General features: G+C 46.4%; 1 protein-coding gene across 1 annotated transcript in view; it reads right to left on the reverse strand.

Moving 5' to 3' along the window:
- EXOC4 (exocyst complex component 4) overlaps positions 1 to 15,685 on the reverse strand; it is a 558,486-nt gene that overhangs the window by 213,432 nt on the left and 329,369 nt on the right. Inside the window, exon 12 of the mRNA XM_075515833.1 lies at positions 5,923 to 6,059. Within this exon, the coding sequence (XP_075371948.1) occupies positions 5,923 to 6,059 (137 nt within the window). The remainder of the gene's footprint in view (positions 1 to 5,922; positions 6,060 to 15,685) is intronic.

Genomic DNA, 15,685 nt, shown 5'->3' on the forward strand with positions numbered 1-15,685 from the left:
ATATAAATTTTCCTTCTCTTTAAATTTCATGTTCAATCTGCCACAGACAAAAGAATGAATTTTGTTTCCAGCCACAGAAGACCTCGGTGTCAAAATTTCAATTTGGCCTTCTGCCGCTGTTAGGAACTTGGTGTTTTTCCACTTATGAAAAAAGGTCTCTTTTTTTCACCCCGGTGAAAACCGAGGGGAAAAAAAAAAGCTCCACCAGAATCTCTGACATCGAGATGGAAAAACTGAATTTGATGATATCTGGCCACTTCTCTGCCAAGGCAAGACAACTGTTCCACTGAATATATTAGCCAGTCCTTTGTCCTCTCCAGATTTAAATGACTAAAGTAATAGTCTCCTTCCCTTGGGAGTCTATTTCACAGTTGAACAAATCTAACTCTTGGACAAAAAAACCCCCAACCCTGACACTGTGCTCGTGTTTTATTTTACTCAATTGCATCCCATTGCTCCCCGTTATTTCCCCTTACAGCAGCCTCAGCACTCACCACTTTCACTATTTACTCTCTTCAATTATTTACAGGCTTATCATAGCCCTTCACATGTCTATGAATGCAAGTCATCTTTGGGAGTCTTCTGATGGAGTTATAGAGAGGACAGAGCTACCTCTCTGTTTTACGATCCTTTTCTCTGCTGTCCTCAAAAATCCTATTGCTTTTTGGAGTGGGTGTTGGGGGAGGAGAGCGGGGAGGCTGTTTAGCTGCTATAGCAAGTTGCAAACGGAGCTTGGTGTCCTAGCTTTTCTAGGGTCAGTGTTTTCCGAGAGCCTAACCCACACAACTCCTGCTTTTCTCACCTTTCGGCCATGTGGTACGCATGGGTCCATGAGCCACTGGAGCCCTAAGCCAAATTCTCCATTGAAATCAATAGGGAGCTTCAAATTAATCGATGCTGGGACATTGCCACCACTACGTGGGTCCCTTGGAATTATGTCCCCATTCTTTTCTGTGATTGCAACACCTCCTAATTTTTATTGACAGGTTGGGTTTACTCCAAACACCCCCTCATCAAGGAAGATGTTAAATAGGGTGGTATATGCCCCCATCTCCGTTAGACGCCCAGCTTTCCCCATCAGCTAAAAACTCCTTTTCCCCCACCTTTTCTTTCTAGCATCTCAGCCAGTTTTCAACCTCCGTAACTTCTTATCAATGTCAATCTAATTCGGGTCCTCGAGTAAATTATCACAAGACAGGATGACATGTTTTAGTACAGCTCAGAACGCTTCCTTTCAAACACCCCCCTTCTCCCAAACTCCTCTGTAATTATTCCTGCTGCTGTAATAGGGTTACTTGCTACCACCAGTGCCATAATCAACTAATTAATTCACAGCTCAACGGGCCAAGAAAAATGCCATCTGTTTGTACCCAGCTCCCGGGAGCGGGTAGGGAATAGGTGTAAGGCTTACACAGGTGATGACGGCACATGAGCGAGGAGGGTTCATCCCTCCACAGCTCGGTGGGTTTCATCCAGAAAACATCTGCTGGTGGTAATGGTCCCCGATTTGCACCACTGCCGCCCCGAGCTGGGAGCGGAGTGATGGGGAACATCCCCGGACACAGCTGGGGGGCCATGGCTTTTCATTAGGAAAACATCTGGGGGCCACAGGGGCTAATTGGGCTCTGTTGCCTTGTGCCAAACGTATTTTTGAATAATTTTTTTCTCTTCCCAGGGTCGAGATGGTATTTCCATGCTGAGCACTGCTCGCGCTGCTAAGAGTTTAAAACCAGCGTGCTCAGCACGTGCCAGATACCTAACGCTCTGAGGGAGACAGACCCCTGCCCAAAAAGAGTCAAAAAGACAACTTAAAACCCAAAAAGTTAATGTAAGAAGGGGAAGATGCCAATAAGAAGTAGTAAACTGAGTGGTAAGAGTATTTCCTGGGGACGCGAGAAATCCTGTTTGACCGCAGACCCCACACCTTGGATGAATTAATCTGCTTCTCATTTCCTTATCGATAAAAAGGGACTTAGTTTTACTTTGCCTGGCTGGAAAGCAGGAACTGTGATTTTTTTTTTTTTTCCCTCCATCATTTGGAGAGATTTAGGCCCAGTTTTAACCCACCCAATTTTACAGATCCAGCCGAGACAGTTCAGCCAGGAGGCTGGTCACCATAAGCTGCCTTCACAGCCGATGGAGAGAGCTGGGCACCTCCAGAGAGTGGAGGCACATTTTAATTAAGGCGAATCACTCTTTGGAGATGTCCATCTCTTTTTACAGACTAAAGAGAGTCATTTGGGTGACTGGTGCCTTTACTCAGCCTCTTCAGATAGGTTGAAAACCGTGCAAGAGGATGGTTGTTCAAGGGAGAGAGGATGAAGATTCATAAGGAGGAGGTAGACGCACAGGATAGAGCTTAAACTTGGACAACAAAATAATAATGCGCAACTTCAACGTGAACATAACTAAATATGGAGCCAACTTCTGTAGAAAGACATGGAAAGAGATTGGTTTTAGCGCTCAGGACAGCAAAGTTTGTCCGAGAAGGCTGTTGGCAAGAGACTAAAAAAAAAAGTCATGTTAAGGGTAGCTACCCTGAACTGGTCAGGTTTTTCCCCGTCCCTGTGATTCCTTCTATGGCCTTTCAGTATTTCCCAAAGCCTCGTAAAAATAGCTTAATTATACTGGCTTAACTCATGAGTAGAGCTGCTTTCATCGAAATTTGCTGAAGAAGCAGCTAGACGTGGGCTGGACAAGACTTAAGAAAAGCACTGCCAACACAGCAGGAGGTTTCTGTGGCTCTGTCTCCCATTTTTGTTTTCATTTTAATCCCCAACCCCTCATAAACTAGTCAGAAAACGTAACTCACATTCGTAAACAGTTTGTGTCAAACGGACATTGCACTTCTTACAAACACGTAATTTGCAGAAGAGATCTCACCTAGATCAGATTAAATATACTTCCGAAATTCGTCATCAATTAAAACAAGAAAATCCATAGTTGCTACTTATATTAAATGTCCAATCCATTCATATCCAGCCCCGTCAGGTTTTTTTCGCATTCACTAGAAAACCAGAGCCAAATGGAAATCAAACATGAAAAATCTCAGCTGTGCATTTCTTAGCGCTGACGGCCTGACAGAGCTATCTGTTCTGCAAAGGACTCTGAATAAAACAGTCTTGCTTTGAGGAGCCTGTATCTGAATACATTTCATCCACGTTTGCGCATATTCCCCTTCAGGAAACGCACGCACATGGGGAACGCACGAATGCCATGTGCAAACCTTGCATAAACCATCTCTCTGGCCTCCCAACTTCTCCCTGTCTTGACATCTCAAGATCAGACACACGCTCCCTTGCTTCGATAGCTTCGCCTGACCGTATTAATACACAGCTCTAGGGAGTGTATTCGGATTTTAAGCAGCTATAAATGATCCTTCCTCCCCTAACTTTATCAACATGAGGATTTAGCCATCTCAAACCCCCAGGGAAAACCCTGGCCCAAAGGGCAAGGCTGCGCGGAGCCGTACCGACGCGAGATCCCTGCAGAGGGCATAACGTCCCCACGGATCGAACCGCTCGCCCCGGGAAAGCCGGGTAGCTGCTATATTCCTCTGCATCATTTGAAATGTATATAGATTTCTATTTCAGTCAGTCATTTGCTAGCAGCAAAACTAGAACGCTTCCTGTTTTTCCTCCCGCTGTAATCAGGATATTGCCAAATTAGGGCTGTCCTAATTACTCCTCAGCAGGTGCCAAAGCCAGGAACGGTATCAGCAAAGGAAGGAAGGAAGGACCTTTAAGTTCAAGCCAAAGAAATTACATCTATTGTCTGGCTCAAGTCAGTGAAGTTTCGTATAAAATATGAGCATTTTGGACAACGGCACACGCGCAGCTACCAATTTACACGAGCGCTCTGACGAAGTTTAGCCCACATATGTGCTCACTGCTATTGTTGGTGTTATTAATAATAATAATGAGCCCGTACGCAGCCGCTCGCCAGATGAAGCTTCTCCTGAATGAGATCAGGCAGTAGGAAATAATTTCTTAATGCTCTTGGTCAGAAAACACAAGGGGCTTTTTCAGCTTCCCCTGCTATTGCCAGCCTCAATTAGCCATTAAAGGAGATTATGTATAGCAGCTATTATAGCCCATGTTGCCGCAGCATCTTTAGTGTCTTTCAATGCAAGTATTTATCCCTGCGGCGTGGGGCACGCTCCTGGCCCCCCTCTCCAGGGAGGGCCATTTTACAGATGGGCAACTGGGATGTACAGAGAATAAGTTACTTATTGACGGTTACCAGGAAATCTATGACAAAGCAAGTACCCGAAGGTCTTAAACCCTGCATCCCGGCATAGAATCACAGAATCATAGAATCATTAAGGTTGGAAAAAACCCCTAGGATCATCTAGTCCAACCGTCGACCCAACATCTCCATGCCTACTAAGCCATGTCCCCAAGTGCCACGTCTACACGTTTTTTGAACTCCTCCAGGGATGGTGACTCCACCACTTCCCTGGGCAGCCTGTTCCAATGCTTGACAACCCTTTCAGTGAAGAAATTTTTCCTAATATCCAGTCTAAACCTCCCCTGGCACAACTTGAGGCCATTTCCTCTTGTCCTATCACTTGTTACCTGGGAGAAGAGACCGACCCCACCTCTCTACACCCTCCTTTCAGGCCGTTGTAGAGAGCGATGAGGTCTCCCCTCAGCCTCCTTTTCTCCAGGCTAAACAACGCCAGGTCCCTCAGCCGCTCCCCATCAGCCTTGTGCTCCAGACCCTTCCCCAGCTCCGTTGCCCTTCTCTGGACACGCTCCAGCCCCTCAATGTCTCTCTTGGAGTGGGGGGCCCAAAACTGAACACAGGATTCGAGGTGCAGCCTCACCAGTGCCGAGTACAGGGGCACGATCACTGCCCTAGTCCTGCTGGCCACGCTATTTCTGATACAAGCCAGGATGCTGTTGGCCTTCTTGGCCGCCTGGGCACGCTGCTGGCTCATATTTAGGCGCTGTCAACCAACACCCCCAGGTCCTTCTCTGCCTGGCAGCTTTCCAGCCACTCTTCCCCAAGCCTGCAGCGTTGCATGGGGTTGTTGTGACCCAAGTGCAGGACCTTGCACTTGGCCTTGTTGAACCTCATACAGTTGACCTCGGCCCATTGATCCAGCCTGTCCAGGTCCCTCTGCAGAGCCTTCCTACCCTCCAGCAGATCAACACTCCCGCCCAACTTGGTGTCATCTGCAAACTTACTGAGGGTGCACTCGATCCCCTTCTCCAGATCATTGATAAAGATAGGGCGTGATAATCCCGTGCCCAGTAGGACCATGCTGCATTCAGCTTCCACGGCGTGGCTGGGGAGGCAGATCGCAGATCACTCAAAAACACTGATAAACAAAGACGGCTCAGGATAGAGCATTTGACGACCCCTTGTAAGAATAAGTTTATGGAAAGGTTTGGGGAAAGTTTCACAAAAGCCAGTGTGCGTGTATTTATATGGTGCTGTGGTTACTAATTCCTACATTGCCACGAGATCTGAACACCCAAATCTCAATATAATTAATTAAAATATAGCTGGATCTCTTGGGAACACTCAAATGGAAGGACCTGACTTGCTTTACGAGAAAGCAATAGCTATATACAGGGATTTATGTTAAAGATACTTATACTCTCCATCGCCAACCTGAGGACACCTTTTGCCGCATTAAGAGAAAAGCCGTGTGGTTTCTAAGCGCTGCTGCCACTCCCATCCACCTTTAAAGAGCCTAAACCACAGTGTGATGTGAACAAAGTCCCTGGGAAACCAAGCTTCTTCATGTGCCAATGATCACTATTTCAGGTTTTTTCCCCACCTAGAAAGAAATACCCTTGACCATCCCAGCAGGGATGATTTCTAGAAGTAACTCCTTCCTACTCATGTCAAAATAGCAAAAGCCCACGAGCCGTATCTCCAGCATACATCGGTTTCCAAGCCTTCCTGTACCTGTAGGCAAGGGTGCAGGTGTCCTTGTACTCCTGGAGTTTCACACACACCATGTTGAGGAACTGATCCGAATAAGCGCTCAAGTCGTGCATCAGGTTCATCAGGTCTTGAATAGTCTTCTCCACAATCACCGTGCTCTGGAAAAGAAAGAAAAGCACAAGTATGAATAGCAGGTTCAGCGTGAATCTTAATTTCAGCCTTCTCCTGTTTTGTTAATTAGCATCACAGACGCAACTGTACAGCTGATGCTCCCCGACGCCGAGCAGATGCTGGAGCAGCCCATGCCACCGAGTGACGTAAAACAGAACGAACGAGGAAAAAGCAGAAACCGTGCAAGCGACGGAAGTCGCTTAGGGGTTTGAATATCAGGCCTGAAAGAGTTTGGATTTTTTTCCGGTGGCTGAGGACCAGCGGAGCTCACCAGGTCTTTCCTTCACTAGATGAAACCTCAAAACGCAAAAGTGTGGTTTTTAGAGGAACCAGGTACCCGCAGCTTCACTGAGCTCTGCTTGGACTTGCAAACCCTGAGCTTTTCAACCTGACCAATAATTCTGGACTCACAGATTGCAGACTATCCTAAAGACCAGGGATTTCACCCACTGCTCCCATTCATACAAATTGCATGTGTAGGGCACAAGCTTTCTGCCGGCGGCTGAGGTTTAAGCAGCACATTGCAATCCTTTTCGTACCCCAAGCAGTGTATTACGATCATAGGAACAACAGGGTAAATCTGCAAACTGAAAATGCCGCTCCACATCCTACAGATGAGCAAGTTTGGACAGCCTGCAGAAGGAGGTACCGTCATATCCGATAACGTCCGAGCTTTAAAGAGCCCCTTATGGATTTTGGAATTTCTGAGGCACCCCAAGGTGACTTGGTGCGGTTTGTATTTATAACATTGCCTGCTGTATTTAATTTGGTTGCTACAAACAAGACAGAAGGGAGGTTATCAAAGTCCCCGGTTGATATAAATTGAATTAATATTAGGCTCGGTAGAGTGAAAGGTTATCCCTGAGCTATGTGCAAAGGCAAAGAAGGAGACTGAAGCATTTGGAAGCCCTGGTTCGTTTGAGAAATTCTGGGCTCCAATTATACGGGTGGACCCCAGGGACTTTGAGAGAGCTGCATCAAGGCTGAATTTAGCCCTTTCTCTGTGTTAATCAGAACGTGAAGAAGAGTTGGTGACTCAGTTGTTTGCAGAGCAAAATCTCATCAAACCCCAAATCATCGTCTCTGCCATATCCCCACAAGCCCAACTTCCGTCCCTCTATTGATTTCCAGATTAAAGTGCGGCAGCATCGCCTCTGATCCATAATCCTGCTCCTCCAGAGCAAGCCCTGAGTGACAGGAATTGATTCTGCTCTGCTACCTGTCCCTGATTTGGTAAAAAAGCATCTGCAACCCTCATCCTCATTCAGAGCACACATGACTCCTTAGCTTGTGGGGGTTTCAGCGAAGGCTTAGTCACCGCCTGGGCTGCTCCCGATACGTCCTTGGCTCGCAACTGTACTTGGGAGGAAAAAATCAAACCTTCTCTTTGGTTGCTCTTGTATCTTATTAAGCTTGCTCTTAAGCAAATCACAGGAATTAACTGATCTTTCATATTGTAATTAGCAACAATTTGGGATTATTTTGTCCAAACAAAAATGTAGTCTGGCATAGCTGCCTCTCAGATGCTCTTGTTTATGCTGCTTCTCCTGTTATTACAAGTATCTGTGTTTTAATAAATATTCAATCCCACCCTGGGCTTGATGCACATGGAAGAGAACAACCAACCCTAAAGGACTTGCAACCCAGAGTCATCGCAAGCAAATGAAGCAGACAACTGCGTAGAGAGGCTGCAGCACTCACGGATGCCGTTTTCATACGGATGGGCTCCGAGGTGTGAGCACAGCTCATTAGCTGCAGGATTCAGATGTTGCCCAGGCTCTTTGCTATCCCTGCTCGCCTGCTGGTGGGGATAAAAAGCCACCCAAATGCCACTAAAATCAGAGAATCACAGAATCGTATAGGTTGGAAAAGACCTTTAAGATCATCAAGTCCAACTGTAAACCTAACGCTACCAAGTCCACCAAATGGGAGAGCGATCTGGCACCTTTCCCTTGAGAGTAAACTCAAAACCACGTATGCTGGGCTGGTAAATGCGGTGGGAAAATTATCTAGTAATTTGGGGAAATTAGATCCATTAGATCCACTGGGCTAGAGGTAGGGCATAATCACACCTTCAGTGCACTTGGGCTGCTGAAGGAGCTGCTGTCCTTCAACCTTCAAGCACCAACAACCACAATCAGTGCAAGGGGGTTAAGTAGAGGTGCTTCACTTTGCACCTAGATGGCTTAAAGGTGCTCCCATGGCCAGTGTTTGTCTGTCAGCAGAGGAGAAAGCCACTCTCCAACCTGCTGACGTGAGCCACGAGAACATCTCTGACTGCACAAATGGAAAATACAGAAGTTCGGCTTCAAGCCAAATCCAAGTCTCCTTCTGGGGGCTGATCCTGATCCTTAAGGGTGAGGCATTAAAGTTAACATTTATACATAGGGAAGAAAAAAACCTAAAATCCTTCCTAACTCATGTAGCAACCTGGAAGACCAAAGCAATTTTCCTCCTCTTTGCACGGATAATCATACTTTTCATTTTCCACTGGTGTTTCACTGGTGAGAGGTGGGTGGGATTTTCAGCAGACCCATGCTGTTAACTGATCTCTCTTAGCTTACCAGGGGAAGGATCTGTCCTTCCAAGCATCCTTGTTGGATAGCAAACTTCATGGGTTGGATGCGCAACCGCACGAAGAGGAATCAAACCTGGTCTCGATCTGCCCCATTTCTCTCTCTTTACGTAACTCAACATTTGAGCAAACAACTTAAAAATCCAAAGACTGTATGCTAAAAGAGAAGATATTGCTGGTTTCTACGTAGTTTCTCCCACTTCCTTCCTCCTCTCTACAATAACATTAAAATCACAGCTAAGCTCCTGCCAATATCTTGATTTTAGAATAAGATCTTTTGATTTAAAGGAAATACAAAGCTACTTGCATGATTTAAAAAAAAAATAAAAGAAAAAAGTCCATTACCATATGAAAGAAGACAGTCCCAGATACGTAATGGCTATTTTTCTGTAACATTTTAACCTTTTCCAAAGCAGTCCTGACACATCTGCATGTGTCTCCAGGGACGCTATGTATAAGGATGCATTAGGCCACGTTAATGTAGCTGGATTCGTTAGCTGGGCCAGCGCAGGATCTTCTGAAACTCCGCGTGAGAAAATGAAAGGCAGCGCATGTATTATCAGAGTTACAATCCAGTTGCCTCTAACCCATCTGGATTCATTAAGAGCAAATGGATATGATCAAAGCATAATTTTATGGCAAGCCGCTTCAATGAAGCCTTTTAAAAAAACCCCACGCTAACAAGGAAACTCGTCCACAGAACAATATTCATCTCCTCGCACCTGAAAACGTTGCATGGTGCTGAATCCTAACAGCACGCCGAGGGTATGATGCATTACTCCTACAGCCCATGGGGGTGAAGGTTTTAAAAGCGTCTTAAGGCTACTAAAAATAAAAAGAAATTCCTTCTTACGACCTCCTGTCCATTAGCTACTGCCGAGGTAACAGGATAAAACAGAGCAGCGCCACTCGTTATTAACACAACAGGTTCTATCTTTAATTTATTTTGCAAACATTTATCATTACTCCTTGATATGGTCCTTATTCTCAGTTGTGCTGAAGCTTCAGGTAACGTAAAGCAGCTCCAGGGCAGGTATAATTTACGCTCCGACCGTAGGGCTTCCACCGGCCCAGAGTGACGGAGAATAAGCAGACCCAGAGGTATCATCCCAGTCATCCCTTTGGGATTATTGTCTTGTGCAACCCCACCTCAGTTTTTAAAAGGACTCAATTCCTCTGCAGCAAGAGGGCACTCGAAGTACAATGATGCAGCTGGAGGTATGTTTTCAAGCGTCCCTTAAAATGCAGTTTCAGTACAATAAAGCTGGCTCCCCAACAATTCCCCGACACGCGGAAGAAGTTCAAAACAACAGGTCAAGCCCACACAAACCTTCAGGTTTTCAATCTGTCATTTTGTTTTCTCTAACTTCTTGGCGAGGAGCACTTAGATTAGGGGAATGATCTCCACCCTGAATATTTATTTTTTTTGCAGAAATCACAGCTTCTCCCATGCCTGTTCCCTTGGTTCCTTTTTCTCGGGGGAAGAAGGCAAAGGTGGGAAGGTACCTGGGCAGGGATGTCTTCGCCACGTGACGGGCTCTTGAAAACACAGCAGATGGAGGAAGAGACCTTGGCACTGGAAAGGTTGTCGATTATTAATATATTATTGCCCATCACTTACAAATCTCCTCGAGATGCCTTGGCACTGGAAGGCACCAGATAAGTGCAGGACGCGGCTGCCTTAAAGGAAAAGATAAATAAAGCCTAATCTAATTTTTAAGCTGGAGTATAGCTGACATCCTATGATTTAAAAAGCGCTATACGGAGCACAGCTGTAATTAAAGGCAGGACAGGAGAGACAAATGATTTTCAAGCCTCTTCAAGCTCAGTGCTGACCCACAGCTCCGGGTTTGGGACCGTTTCCAAAGGACACCGGTGGTTACGTCTCACACTGACACCTTGACGTGCAACATTTATTCGTGCATTTTCTTGTTGTTTTTTAATTACAGCTTCTCAGCTGCCCCCCCAAATGCTAAAATTCACAGCATCTTCCTTTCCAAAGCATTATTCATCCTTTCCCAGCACCGAGAAGGTGCATTCAGCAGAGGGCTCAGCAGTAATGACCCATGCTGGGGCACTACTCTTCAGGGAAGAGCCGCAAATATATAAATCACCATGTCAGAGGAGGAAGCCTTCGCCGGCCCCGGCAGGAACGCACCATCCATACAGATTTGTTCCATTCGATGCAGCCTCACCCGTCTCGGGTGCTGTGTGCTTTGTCATCATCCATTACAGTAACAAACTTCCCCGCGAATTGCTGCGGTTCCTCCCATGCAGGCGGGGTGCAGAGCTGGGGCCTGCACTTAGAAACTGGGTGGTTGTGGGTTAGGAGACGGTGGAGTGTCTCCTGGCCCGCTGGGAAGGCTGGCATTGCTTTCTTGTAGTACCTGTGGGTGTTAGGCTGATTCCTCACTCCGCGATGAGTTGCAGAAATGAACTTGCAGAGGTTGGGATGGAGGCAACGAAGCTGACGGACACACGGCGAAAGCCGACTCTGGATCCATCTGAACACCAGCAAAGCATGGGGTGATCTCCCGGCATCTCACTGTTGGGCTCAAGCATCTCGCAAAGCCATAACCCAGGGTCTTGGAGGGACGCTCTGGCTCAGGAGCCCCAGCGCAGTCCCGGTGCCGTCCCTGCCCCACGGCATGCACTGGGGAAAGCCGCATGCCGGGGAAGTCCCCCTGTTTAACTAAGATCCCAAGGAAACAGCATCCAGCAAAGATCCATTTCAGCTTCTTTTCTTATACCAAACCTTCACTCTTCCTCATTCCCCTCTGGGCCCACTCTCCATATTGCAGCGTTGGCCGTTCCCATCCCACCTCTCCAAACCTCTTCGCAGGCAGCTGCCAAACTGCCGCCCGTGCTGTGCCCAACCCAAATGTTCAAATAACAGAGGAGGTTTAGGCAAAATGCTCCCACCAGTCCCAGGGCACCTGGGATATGCTGTTTGATTTTTTTTTTCTGCCTTTCTGCTCAGTGGCTCCATCTCATCTGCTTCCAGGTTGGAAGCTGCTTGGCCTGAAACGGAGCCAGAGGTTGCCCAGCGTTTCCCTCGGCACGGCAATGCCCACGGGAGTGCGAAGGGGATGGAAACTTTTGAAGCCTGGCTCAGCATCGCTGCCGTTGGGTATCACACCAGCATAATGCCACTGGATGAAAGAAGAGATAATGGGGTTGTGGAGAGAGGACTGAGCTCGATGTGCCCTTAGATATTGGCCTGGCATGCAGAATTCTGCATAAAAATGTGTGATTTCCCCAATACCATATAGGATCTGGGGTCTGGGATCCAGCATCTGGGGTTAATTTTATGACGACATTATCCAGTACTGAAAACGTGGCTACAAAGAGGACAGAGGCTCTCTCTTCACAAGGAGCCACATGGAGAAGACAAGGGTCAGTGGGTGCAAGTTGCACCGGGAGAGGTTTCATCTTGACATAAGAAAGACGTTTTTTACAGTGAGAACAATCATTTGCCGGAACAACCTCCCCAGGGACGTGGTAGAGTCCCCGTTGCTGGAGGGTTTCAAGATGTGACTGGAGAGGGTGCTGGATAATCTCATCTCGGCTCCCCTTCCCACGAGAGGTTGGACCAGAGGACCTTTTCAGGTCCCTTCCAACCCGGGCTGTTCTATTCTATGATTCTATGATTCATTAATATTCTGATTAATTTTATTAGGACATTTACAGAGACTAACGAGGTTTCAGCAGCCGCGGGAGCTTCACCAAAATGACACCCAAGGCAATCAGCTCCAAAACAGGAAAGCCACCCTGCCCGAGCTGCCTCCCCAGCCCGAGCCTCCACCCGCCATCCCGCCTCCCCCCGCGCTCTGACCCGCGATGCTCCGCAGCGTTAGGCTGCCAGTTGCAATTTAGTTATTCTGCTGTCAATTAATAACGGTTTGTTACTCGGCAGGCGGGTGAAACGGAGCTCTGCAGCGCTCTCCCAGCATGTGCTTTGCTTTACTGGTGCTCTGCTTTACCAGTCGAGCTGCTTAAATACCTGGACAGGCTCTTGTGAGCTGATAAATATCAAGTGCCATCAGCGCCTTGAAGGGCAATGGGAGACGGAGATAAAAACCACAAATGCATTTACTCCCTTTGCCCAAATTCCAGCAGTTTAACAAATATCTTGCGATGCCACTGAAATAACTATTCTCTCATCTCATTAGATGATAATTACATGTTAGTAGAGCAGAGGTAGAGATGGAAATCATTCAAAACTGAAAACCAGGAGCTGGGGACCCAGCTTTCCCCCAATATTGCGATAAACGGGCTGCTTAAGCCTACTTGATGTCTAAAAAATAGCCAACATAAGTCCTGTGGCTGGGGGAGCGGGCACGGGTTGGGCAGGAGAGCTGGGTGCTGCCCCGGCTCCATCATTGCCATGCGGAGCCAACCTGCACCCCTGTTTCAGTGTATCAGCACTGTGGTTACCCCCACTAAAACAGAAAAAAATAAACCAACCCTGATCCAACTAAAATGTTTTGGTTTGTTTTGTTTTTTTTTTTTTTTTTTTTTAGCTAACAGAGGAAAGATGATAGCCTAAATTGTCTGGTTTACTGATTAGTGGTTATTTCACACGGAGCGATAAGGGGGCTTTTCAATTTGTTTTCTTCCGTGGTACAGCCAGGGTTTCTAAAGGGCTGGAGTTTTTAGTATGTATCAATTCAAATACGTGTTTAAATGCAAAAACTCTTTTTACCGTCTCAAAATCTGATAGCCTGCTTTTCTCATACAGCACTTTTTTTCAGCAAAATTCATTATTCCAGTATCAGTTCTGCAGAATCCTGCCCGTTACTATGGTTATACTACATCCTACTACAACTTTGCTTCTCAAATGCTCCTAACTCCGAGGGATTTTTTTTTTTTTTTAAACTGTAACTCTGGCTGTTTCACTGCAGGTGATATTTTTCTTTTTGTGGGCTTTATTCTGAGAGGTCCTGAGTGCCTTCATCCCCACAGATGTGAACGGGAGCTCAGGATACGCTGTATTTCTCTCTCACCTTTAAACGTGATGCTGCAGCAGCTAAAGGAGGGCACAAACAGGGTCTTGGATAGCTCTTATTTACCTGGCACGGTGTGATCCAGAAAACACTTGCTCCAGTGAACTAGAATATTGATGAAAAGCAAAATGTACGTTTTTTTTTTTTAAATGGAGAACATGTACCGTAAAATCTGCTTATTACTGTATTACCTTTGACCATGCAGAACTGTTTTCTTCTTCTAAACACTATATTCATTATTTAGGATTCCACAGAGTCCATGATTTGAACACACAAGGCTCTATTATACACAGCGTTAACATTAACCGTGGCCAACCCTGCTGAAGTCCAGTAAGTGCGCAATCAATCACAACTATTTAAAGCACAGAAAGAGGAGTCCGCCACGAGTATTTTCAAACTACGCTCTGCAACGATTTAAAAAAAAGGTAAGTGATAGTCATCGGCTCTGCAATTTGAACAAAAGCCCGTAGAGTCTAAAAGCACATGTGCCTTTTGTGCAGTACGTGAGGCCAAATCCCAAAGCCGGGGAAGATGGGAGAGGAGGCACAAGGACCGTGGGTACGGCTGGATGGGATTTTTTAACATAGTCTTTGTCCAAATTTGAGACAGGCTCGTGCTCCAGACTGCGCTTCACAGCAAGGAAAAGTTTTCTTAGAATGATTTCCCCAAATTTCTGATTAAACTAAGTCCCTTCTTACAGCATCGCAGGTCAGAATCGGCCAACATCTACCTTCATGCTTTCTCACGTCGTGTAGGACATGGACTTAACATCTGGGTTGCAATTCAGCTCTTCTTCACTATCCTTAGTGACCACTGTAGACTGATGCTCACTCGCGTACGAGACTACAGCTCACTTGTCCCACCAGAAACCGATTTTGCCACCATCAAGACAGAACGATGTGACTAGGTAACCCCATATGAAAAGCTTTTTCCAATGAGAAATGCTCTGCTCAACCACCTGGTCTACGTAGCCCGGATGAACTGGCCTTGATCGTTATCATGACACTTCTGTTCAAACATTTGCATACAAAAAGGAAAAAAAAAACTTTTCTTTTTGACCTCCTGAATGCCTATGACATTAGAATATTTTTCAAGCTCCTTATTTATTTTATTTAAGCCTTCTAAGCCAGCCTTAACAAGATCCAGCAGATGGGAGCTGAAGCTGGATCATACCAGAGCAGAAATTAGCTACATGTTTTTTAACAGTGAAGGTAATTAACCACACGAACAGCTTGCGTGTGCTGGATCCGCCATCTCTGCAAGGCTCTGAATCAAGCACAGGTTCTTTTCGGAAAGATAAGCTACATTCAAACCAGAGTTACGGACTTGATGCAGAAATAACTGGGCGAAATTCTACGGCTGATTATACTGGAGATCAGATGCATTTATTCTGATTTTGAGCTCAAATACATTCCATGGCAAAAGGTGCCCAAGGTACGCTTAAAAACAACTAGCCAAACAAAACCACCTTGCCGTCCCAGGAGCTCTGACACAGAAATATCTAAAAGCAGTGGCATTTTCTTCTCCAGAACTAGCAATGCAAATCTGTCCCCCCAAAACACACCATGACTACTCAAATCTCCCCAGTTCCCCAGAAAATGGGAATTGTCAGCACATCAACTCTTAGCTAGCGCCCAGGAGCTTGCCAGCGTACCAAAAAAGGGATGGGATTCAGCGGGTCCATCCTGCTGGAGATGGACCACCAGCAGAAGCCGCTGAGCATCCCCTGCCAAGGTGGTTCTCCCCTCCGAAAACACGCTGCTGGAAATCACAGCCACGGGACTAGAAGTATCTGCTCGAGGAGATGTCTTTCGACAGCCTTCAAACAAACACACATCCCCGATACCAAGCAGGCTGCTAACTCAGCACCGTCACAAGCTTAAAAAGCAGGACGTACAAAAGTTAACACTCGGAGAAGGATTTTGCTCCATTTATTCCCATTGCACATCCACGTGTGCGGTGCAGGAGACGAGCAGGGAAGGACAAATTAGGTGGCACACAGGGGAAAGTTTGTGACAGTCCAATCTTCCAG

Source organism: Mycteria americana, chromosome 1 (assembly GCF_035582795.1).
Source record: "Mycteria americana isolate JAX WOST 10 ecotype Jacksonville Zoo and Gardens chromosome 1, USCA_MyAme_1.0, whole genome shotgun sequence".
Classification (NCBI taxonomy): Eukaryota; Metazoa; Chordata; class Aves; order Ciconiiformes; family Ciconiidae; genus Mycteria; species Mycteria americana.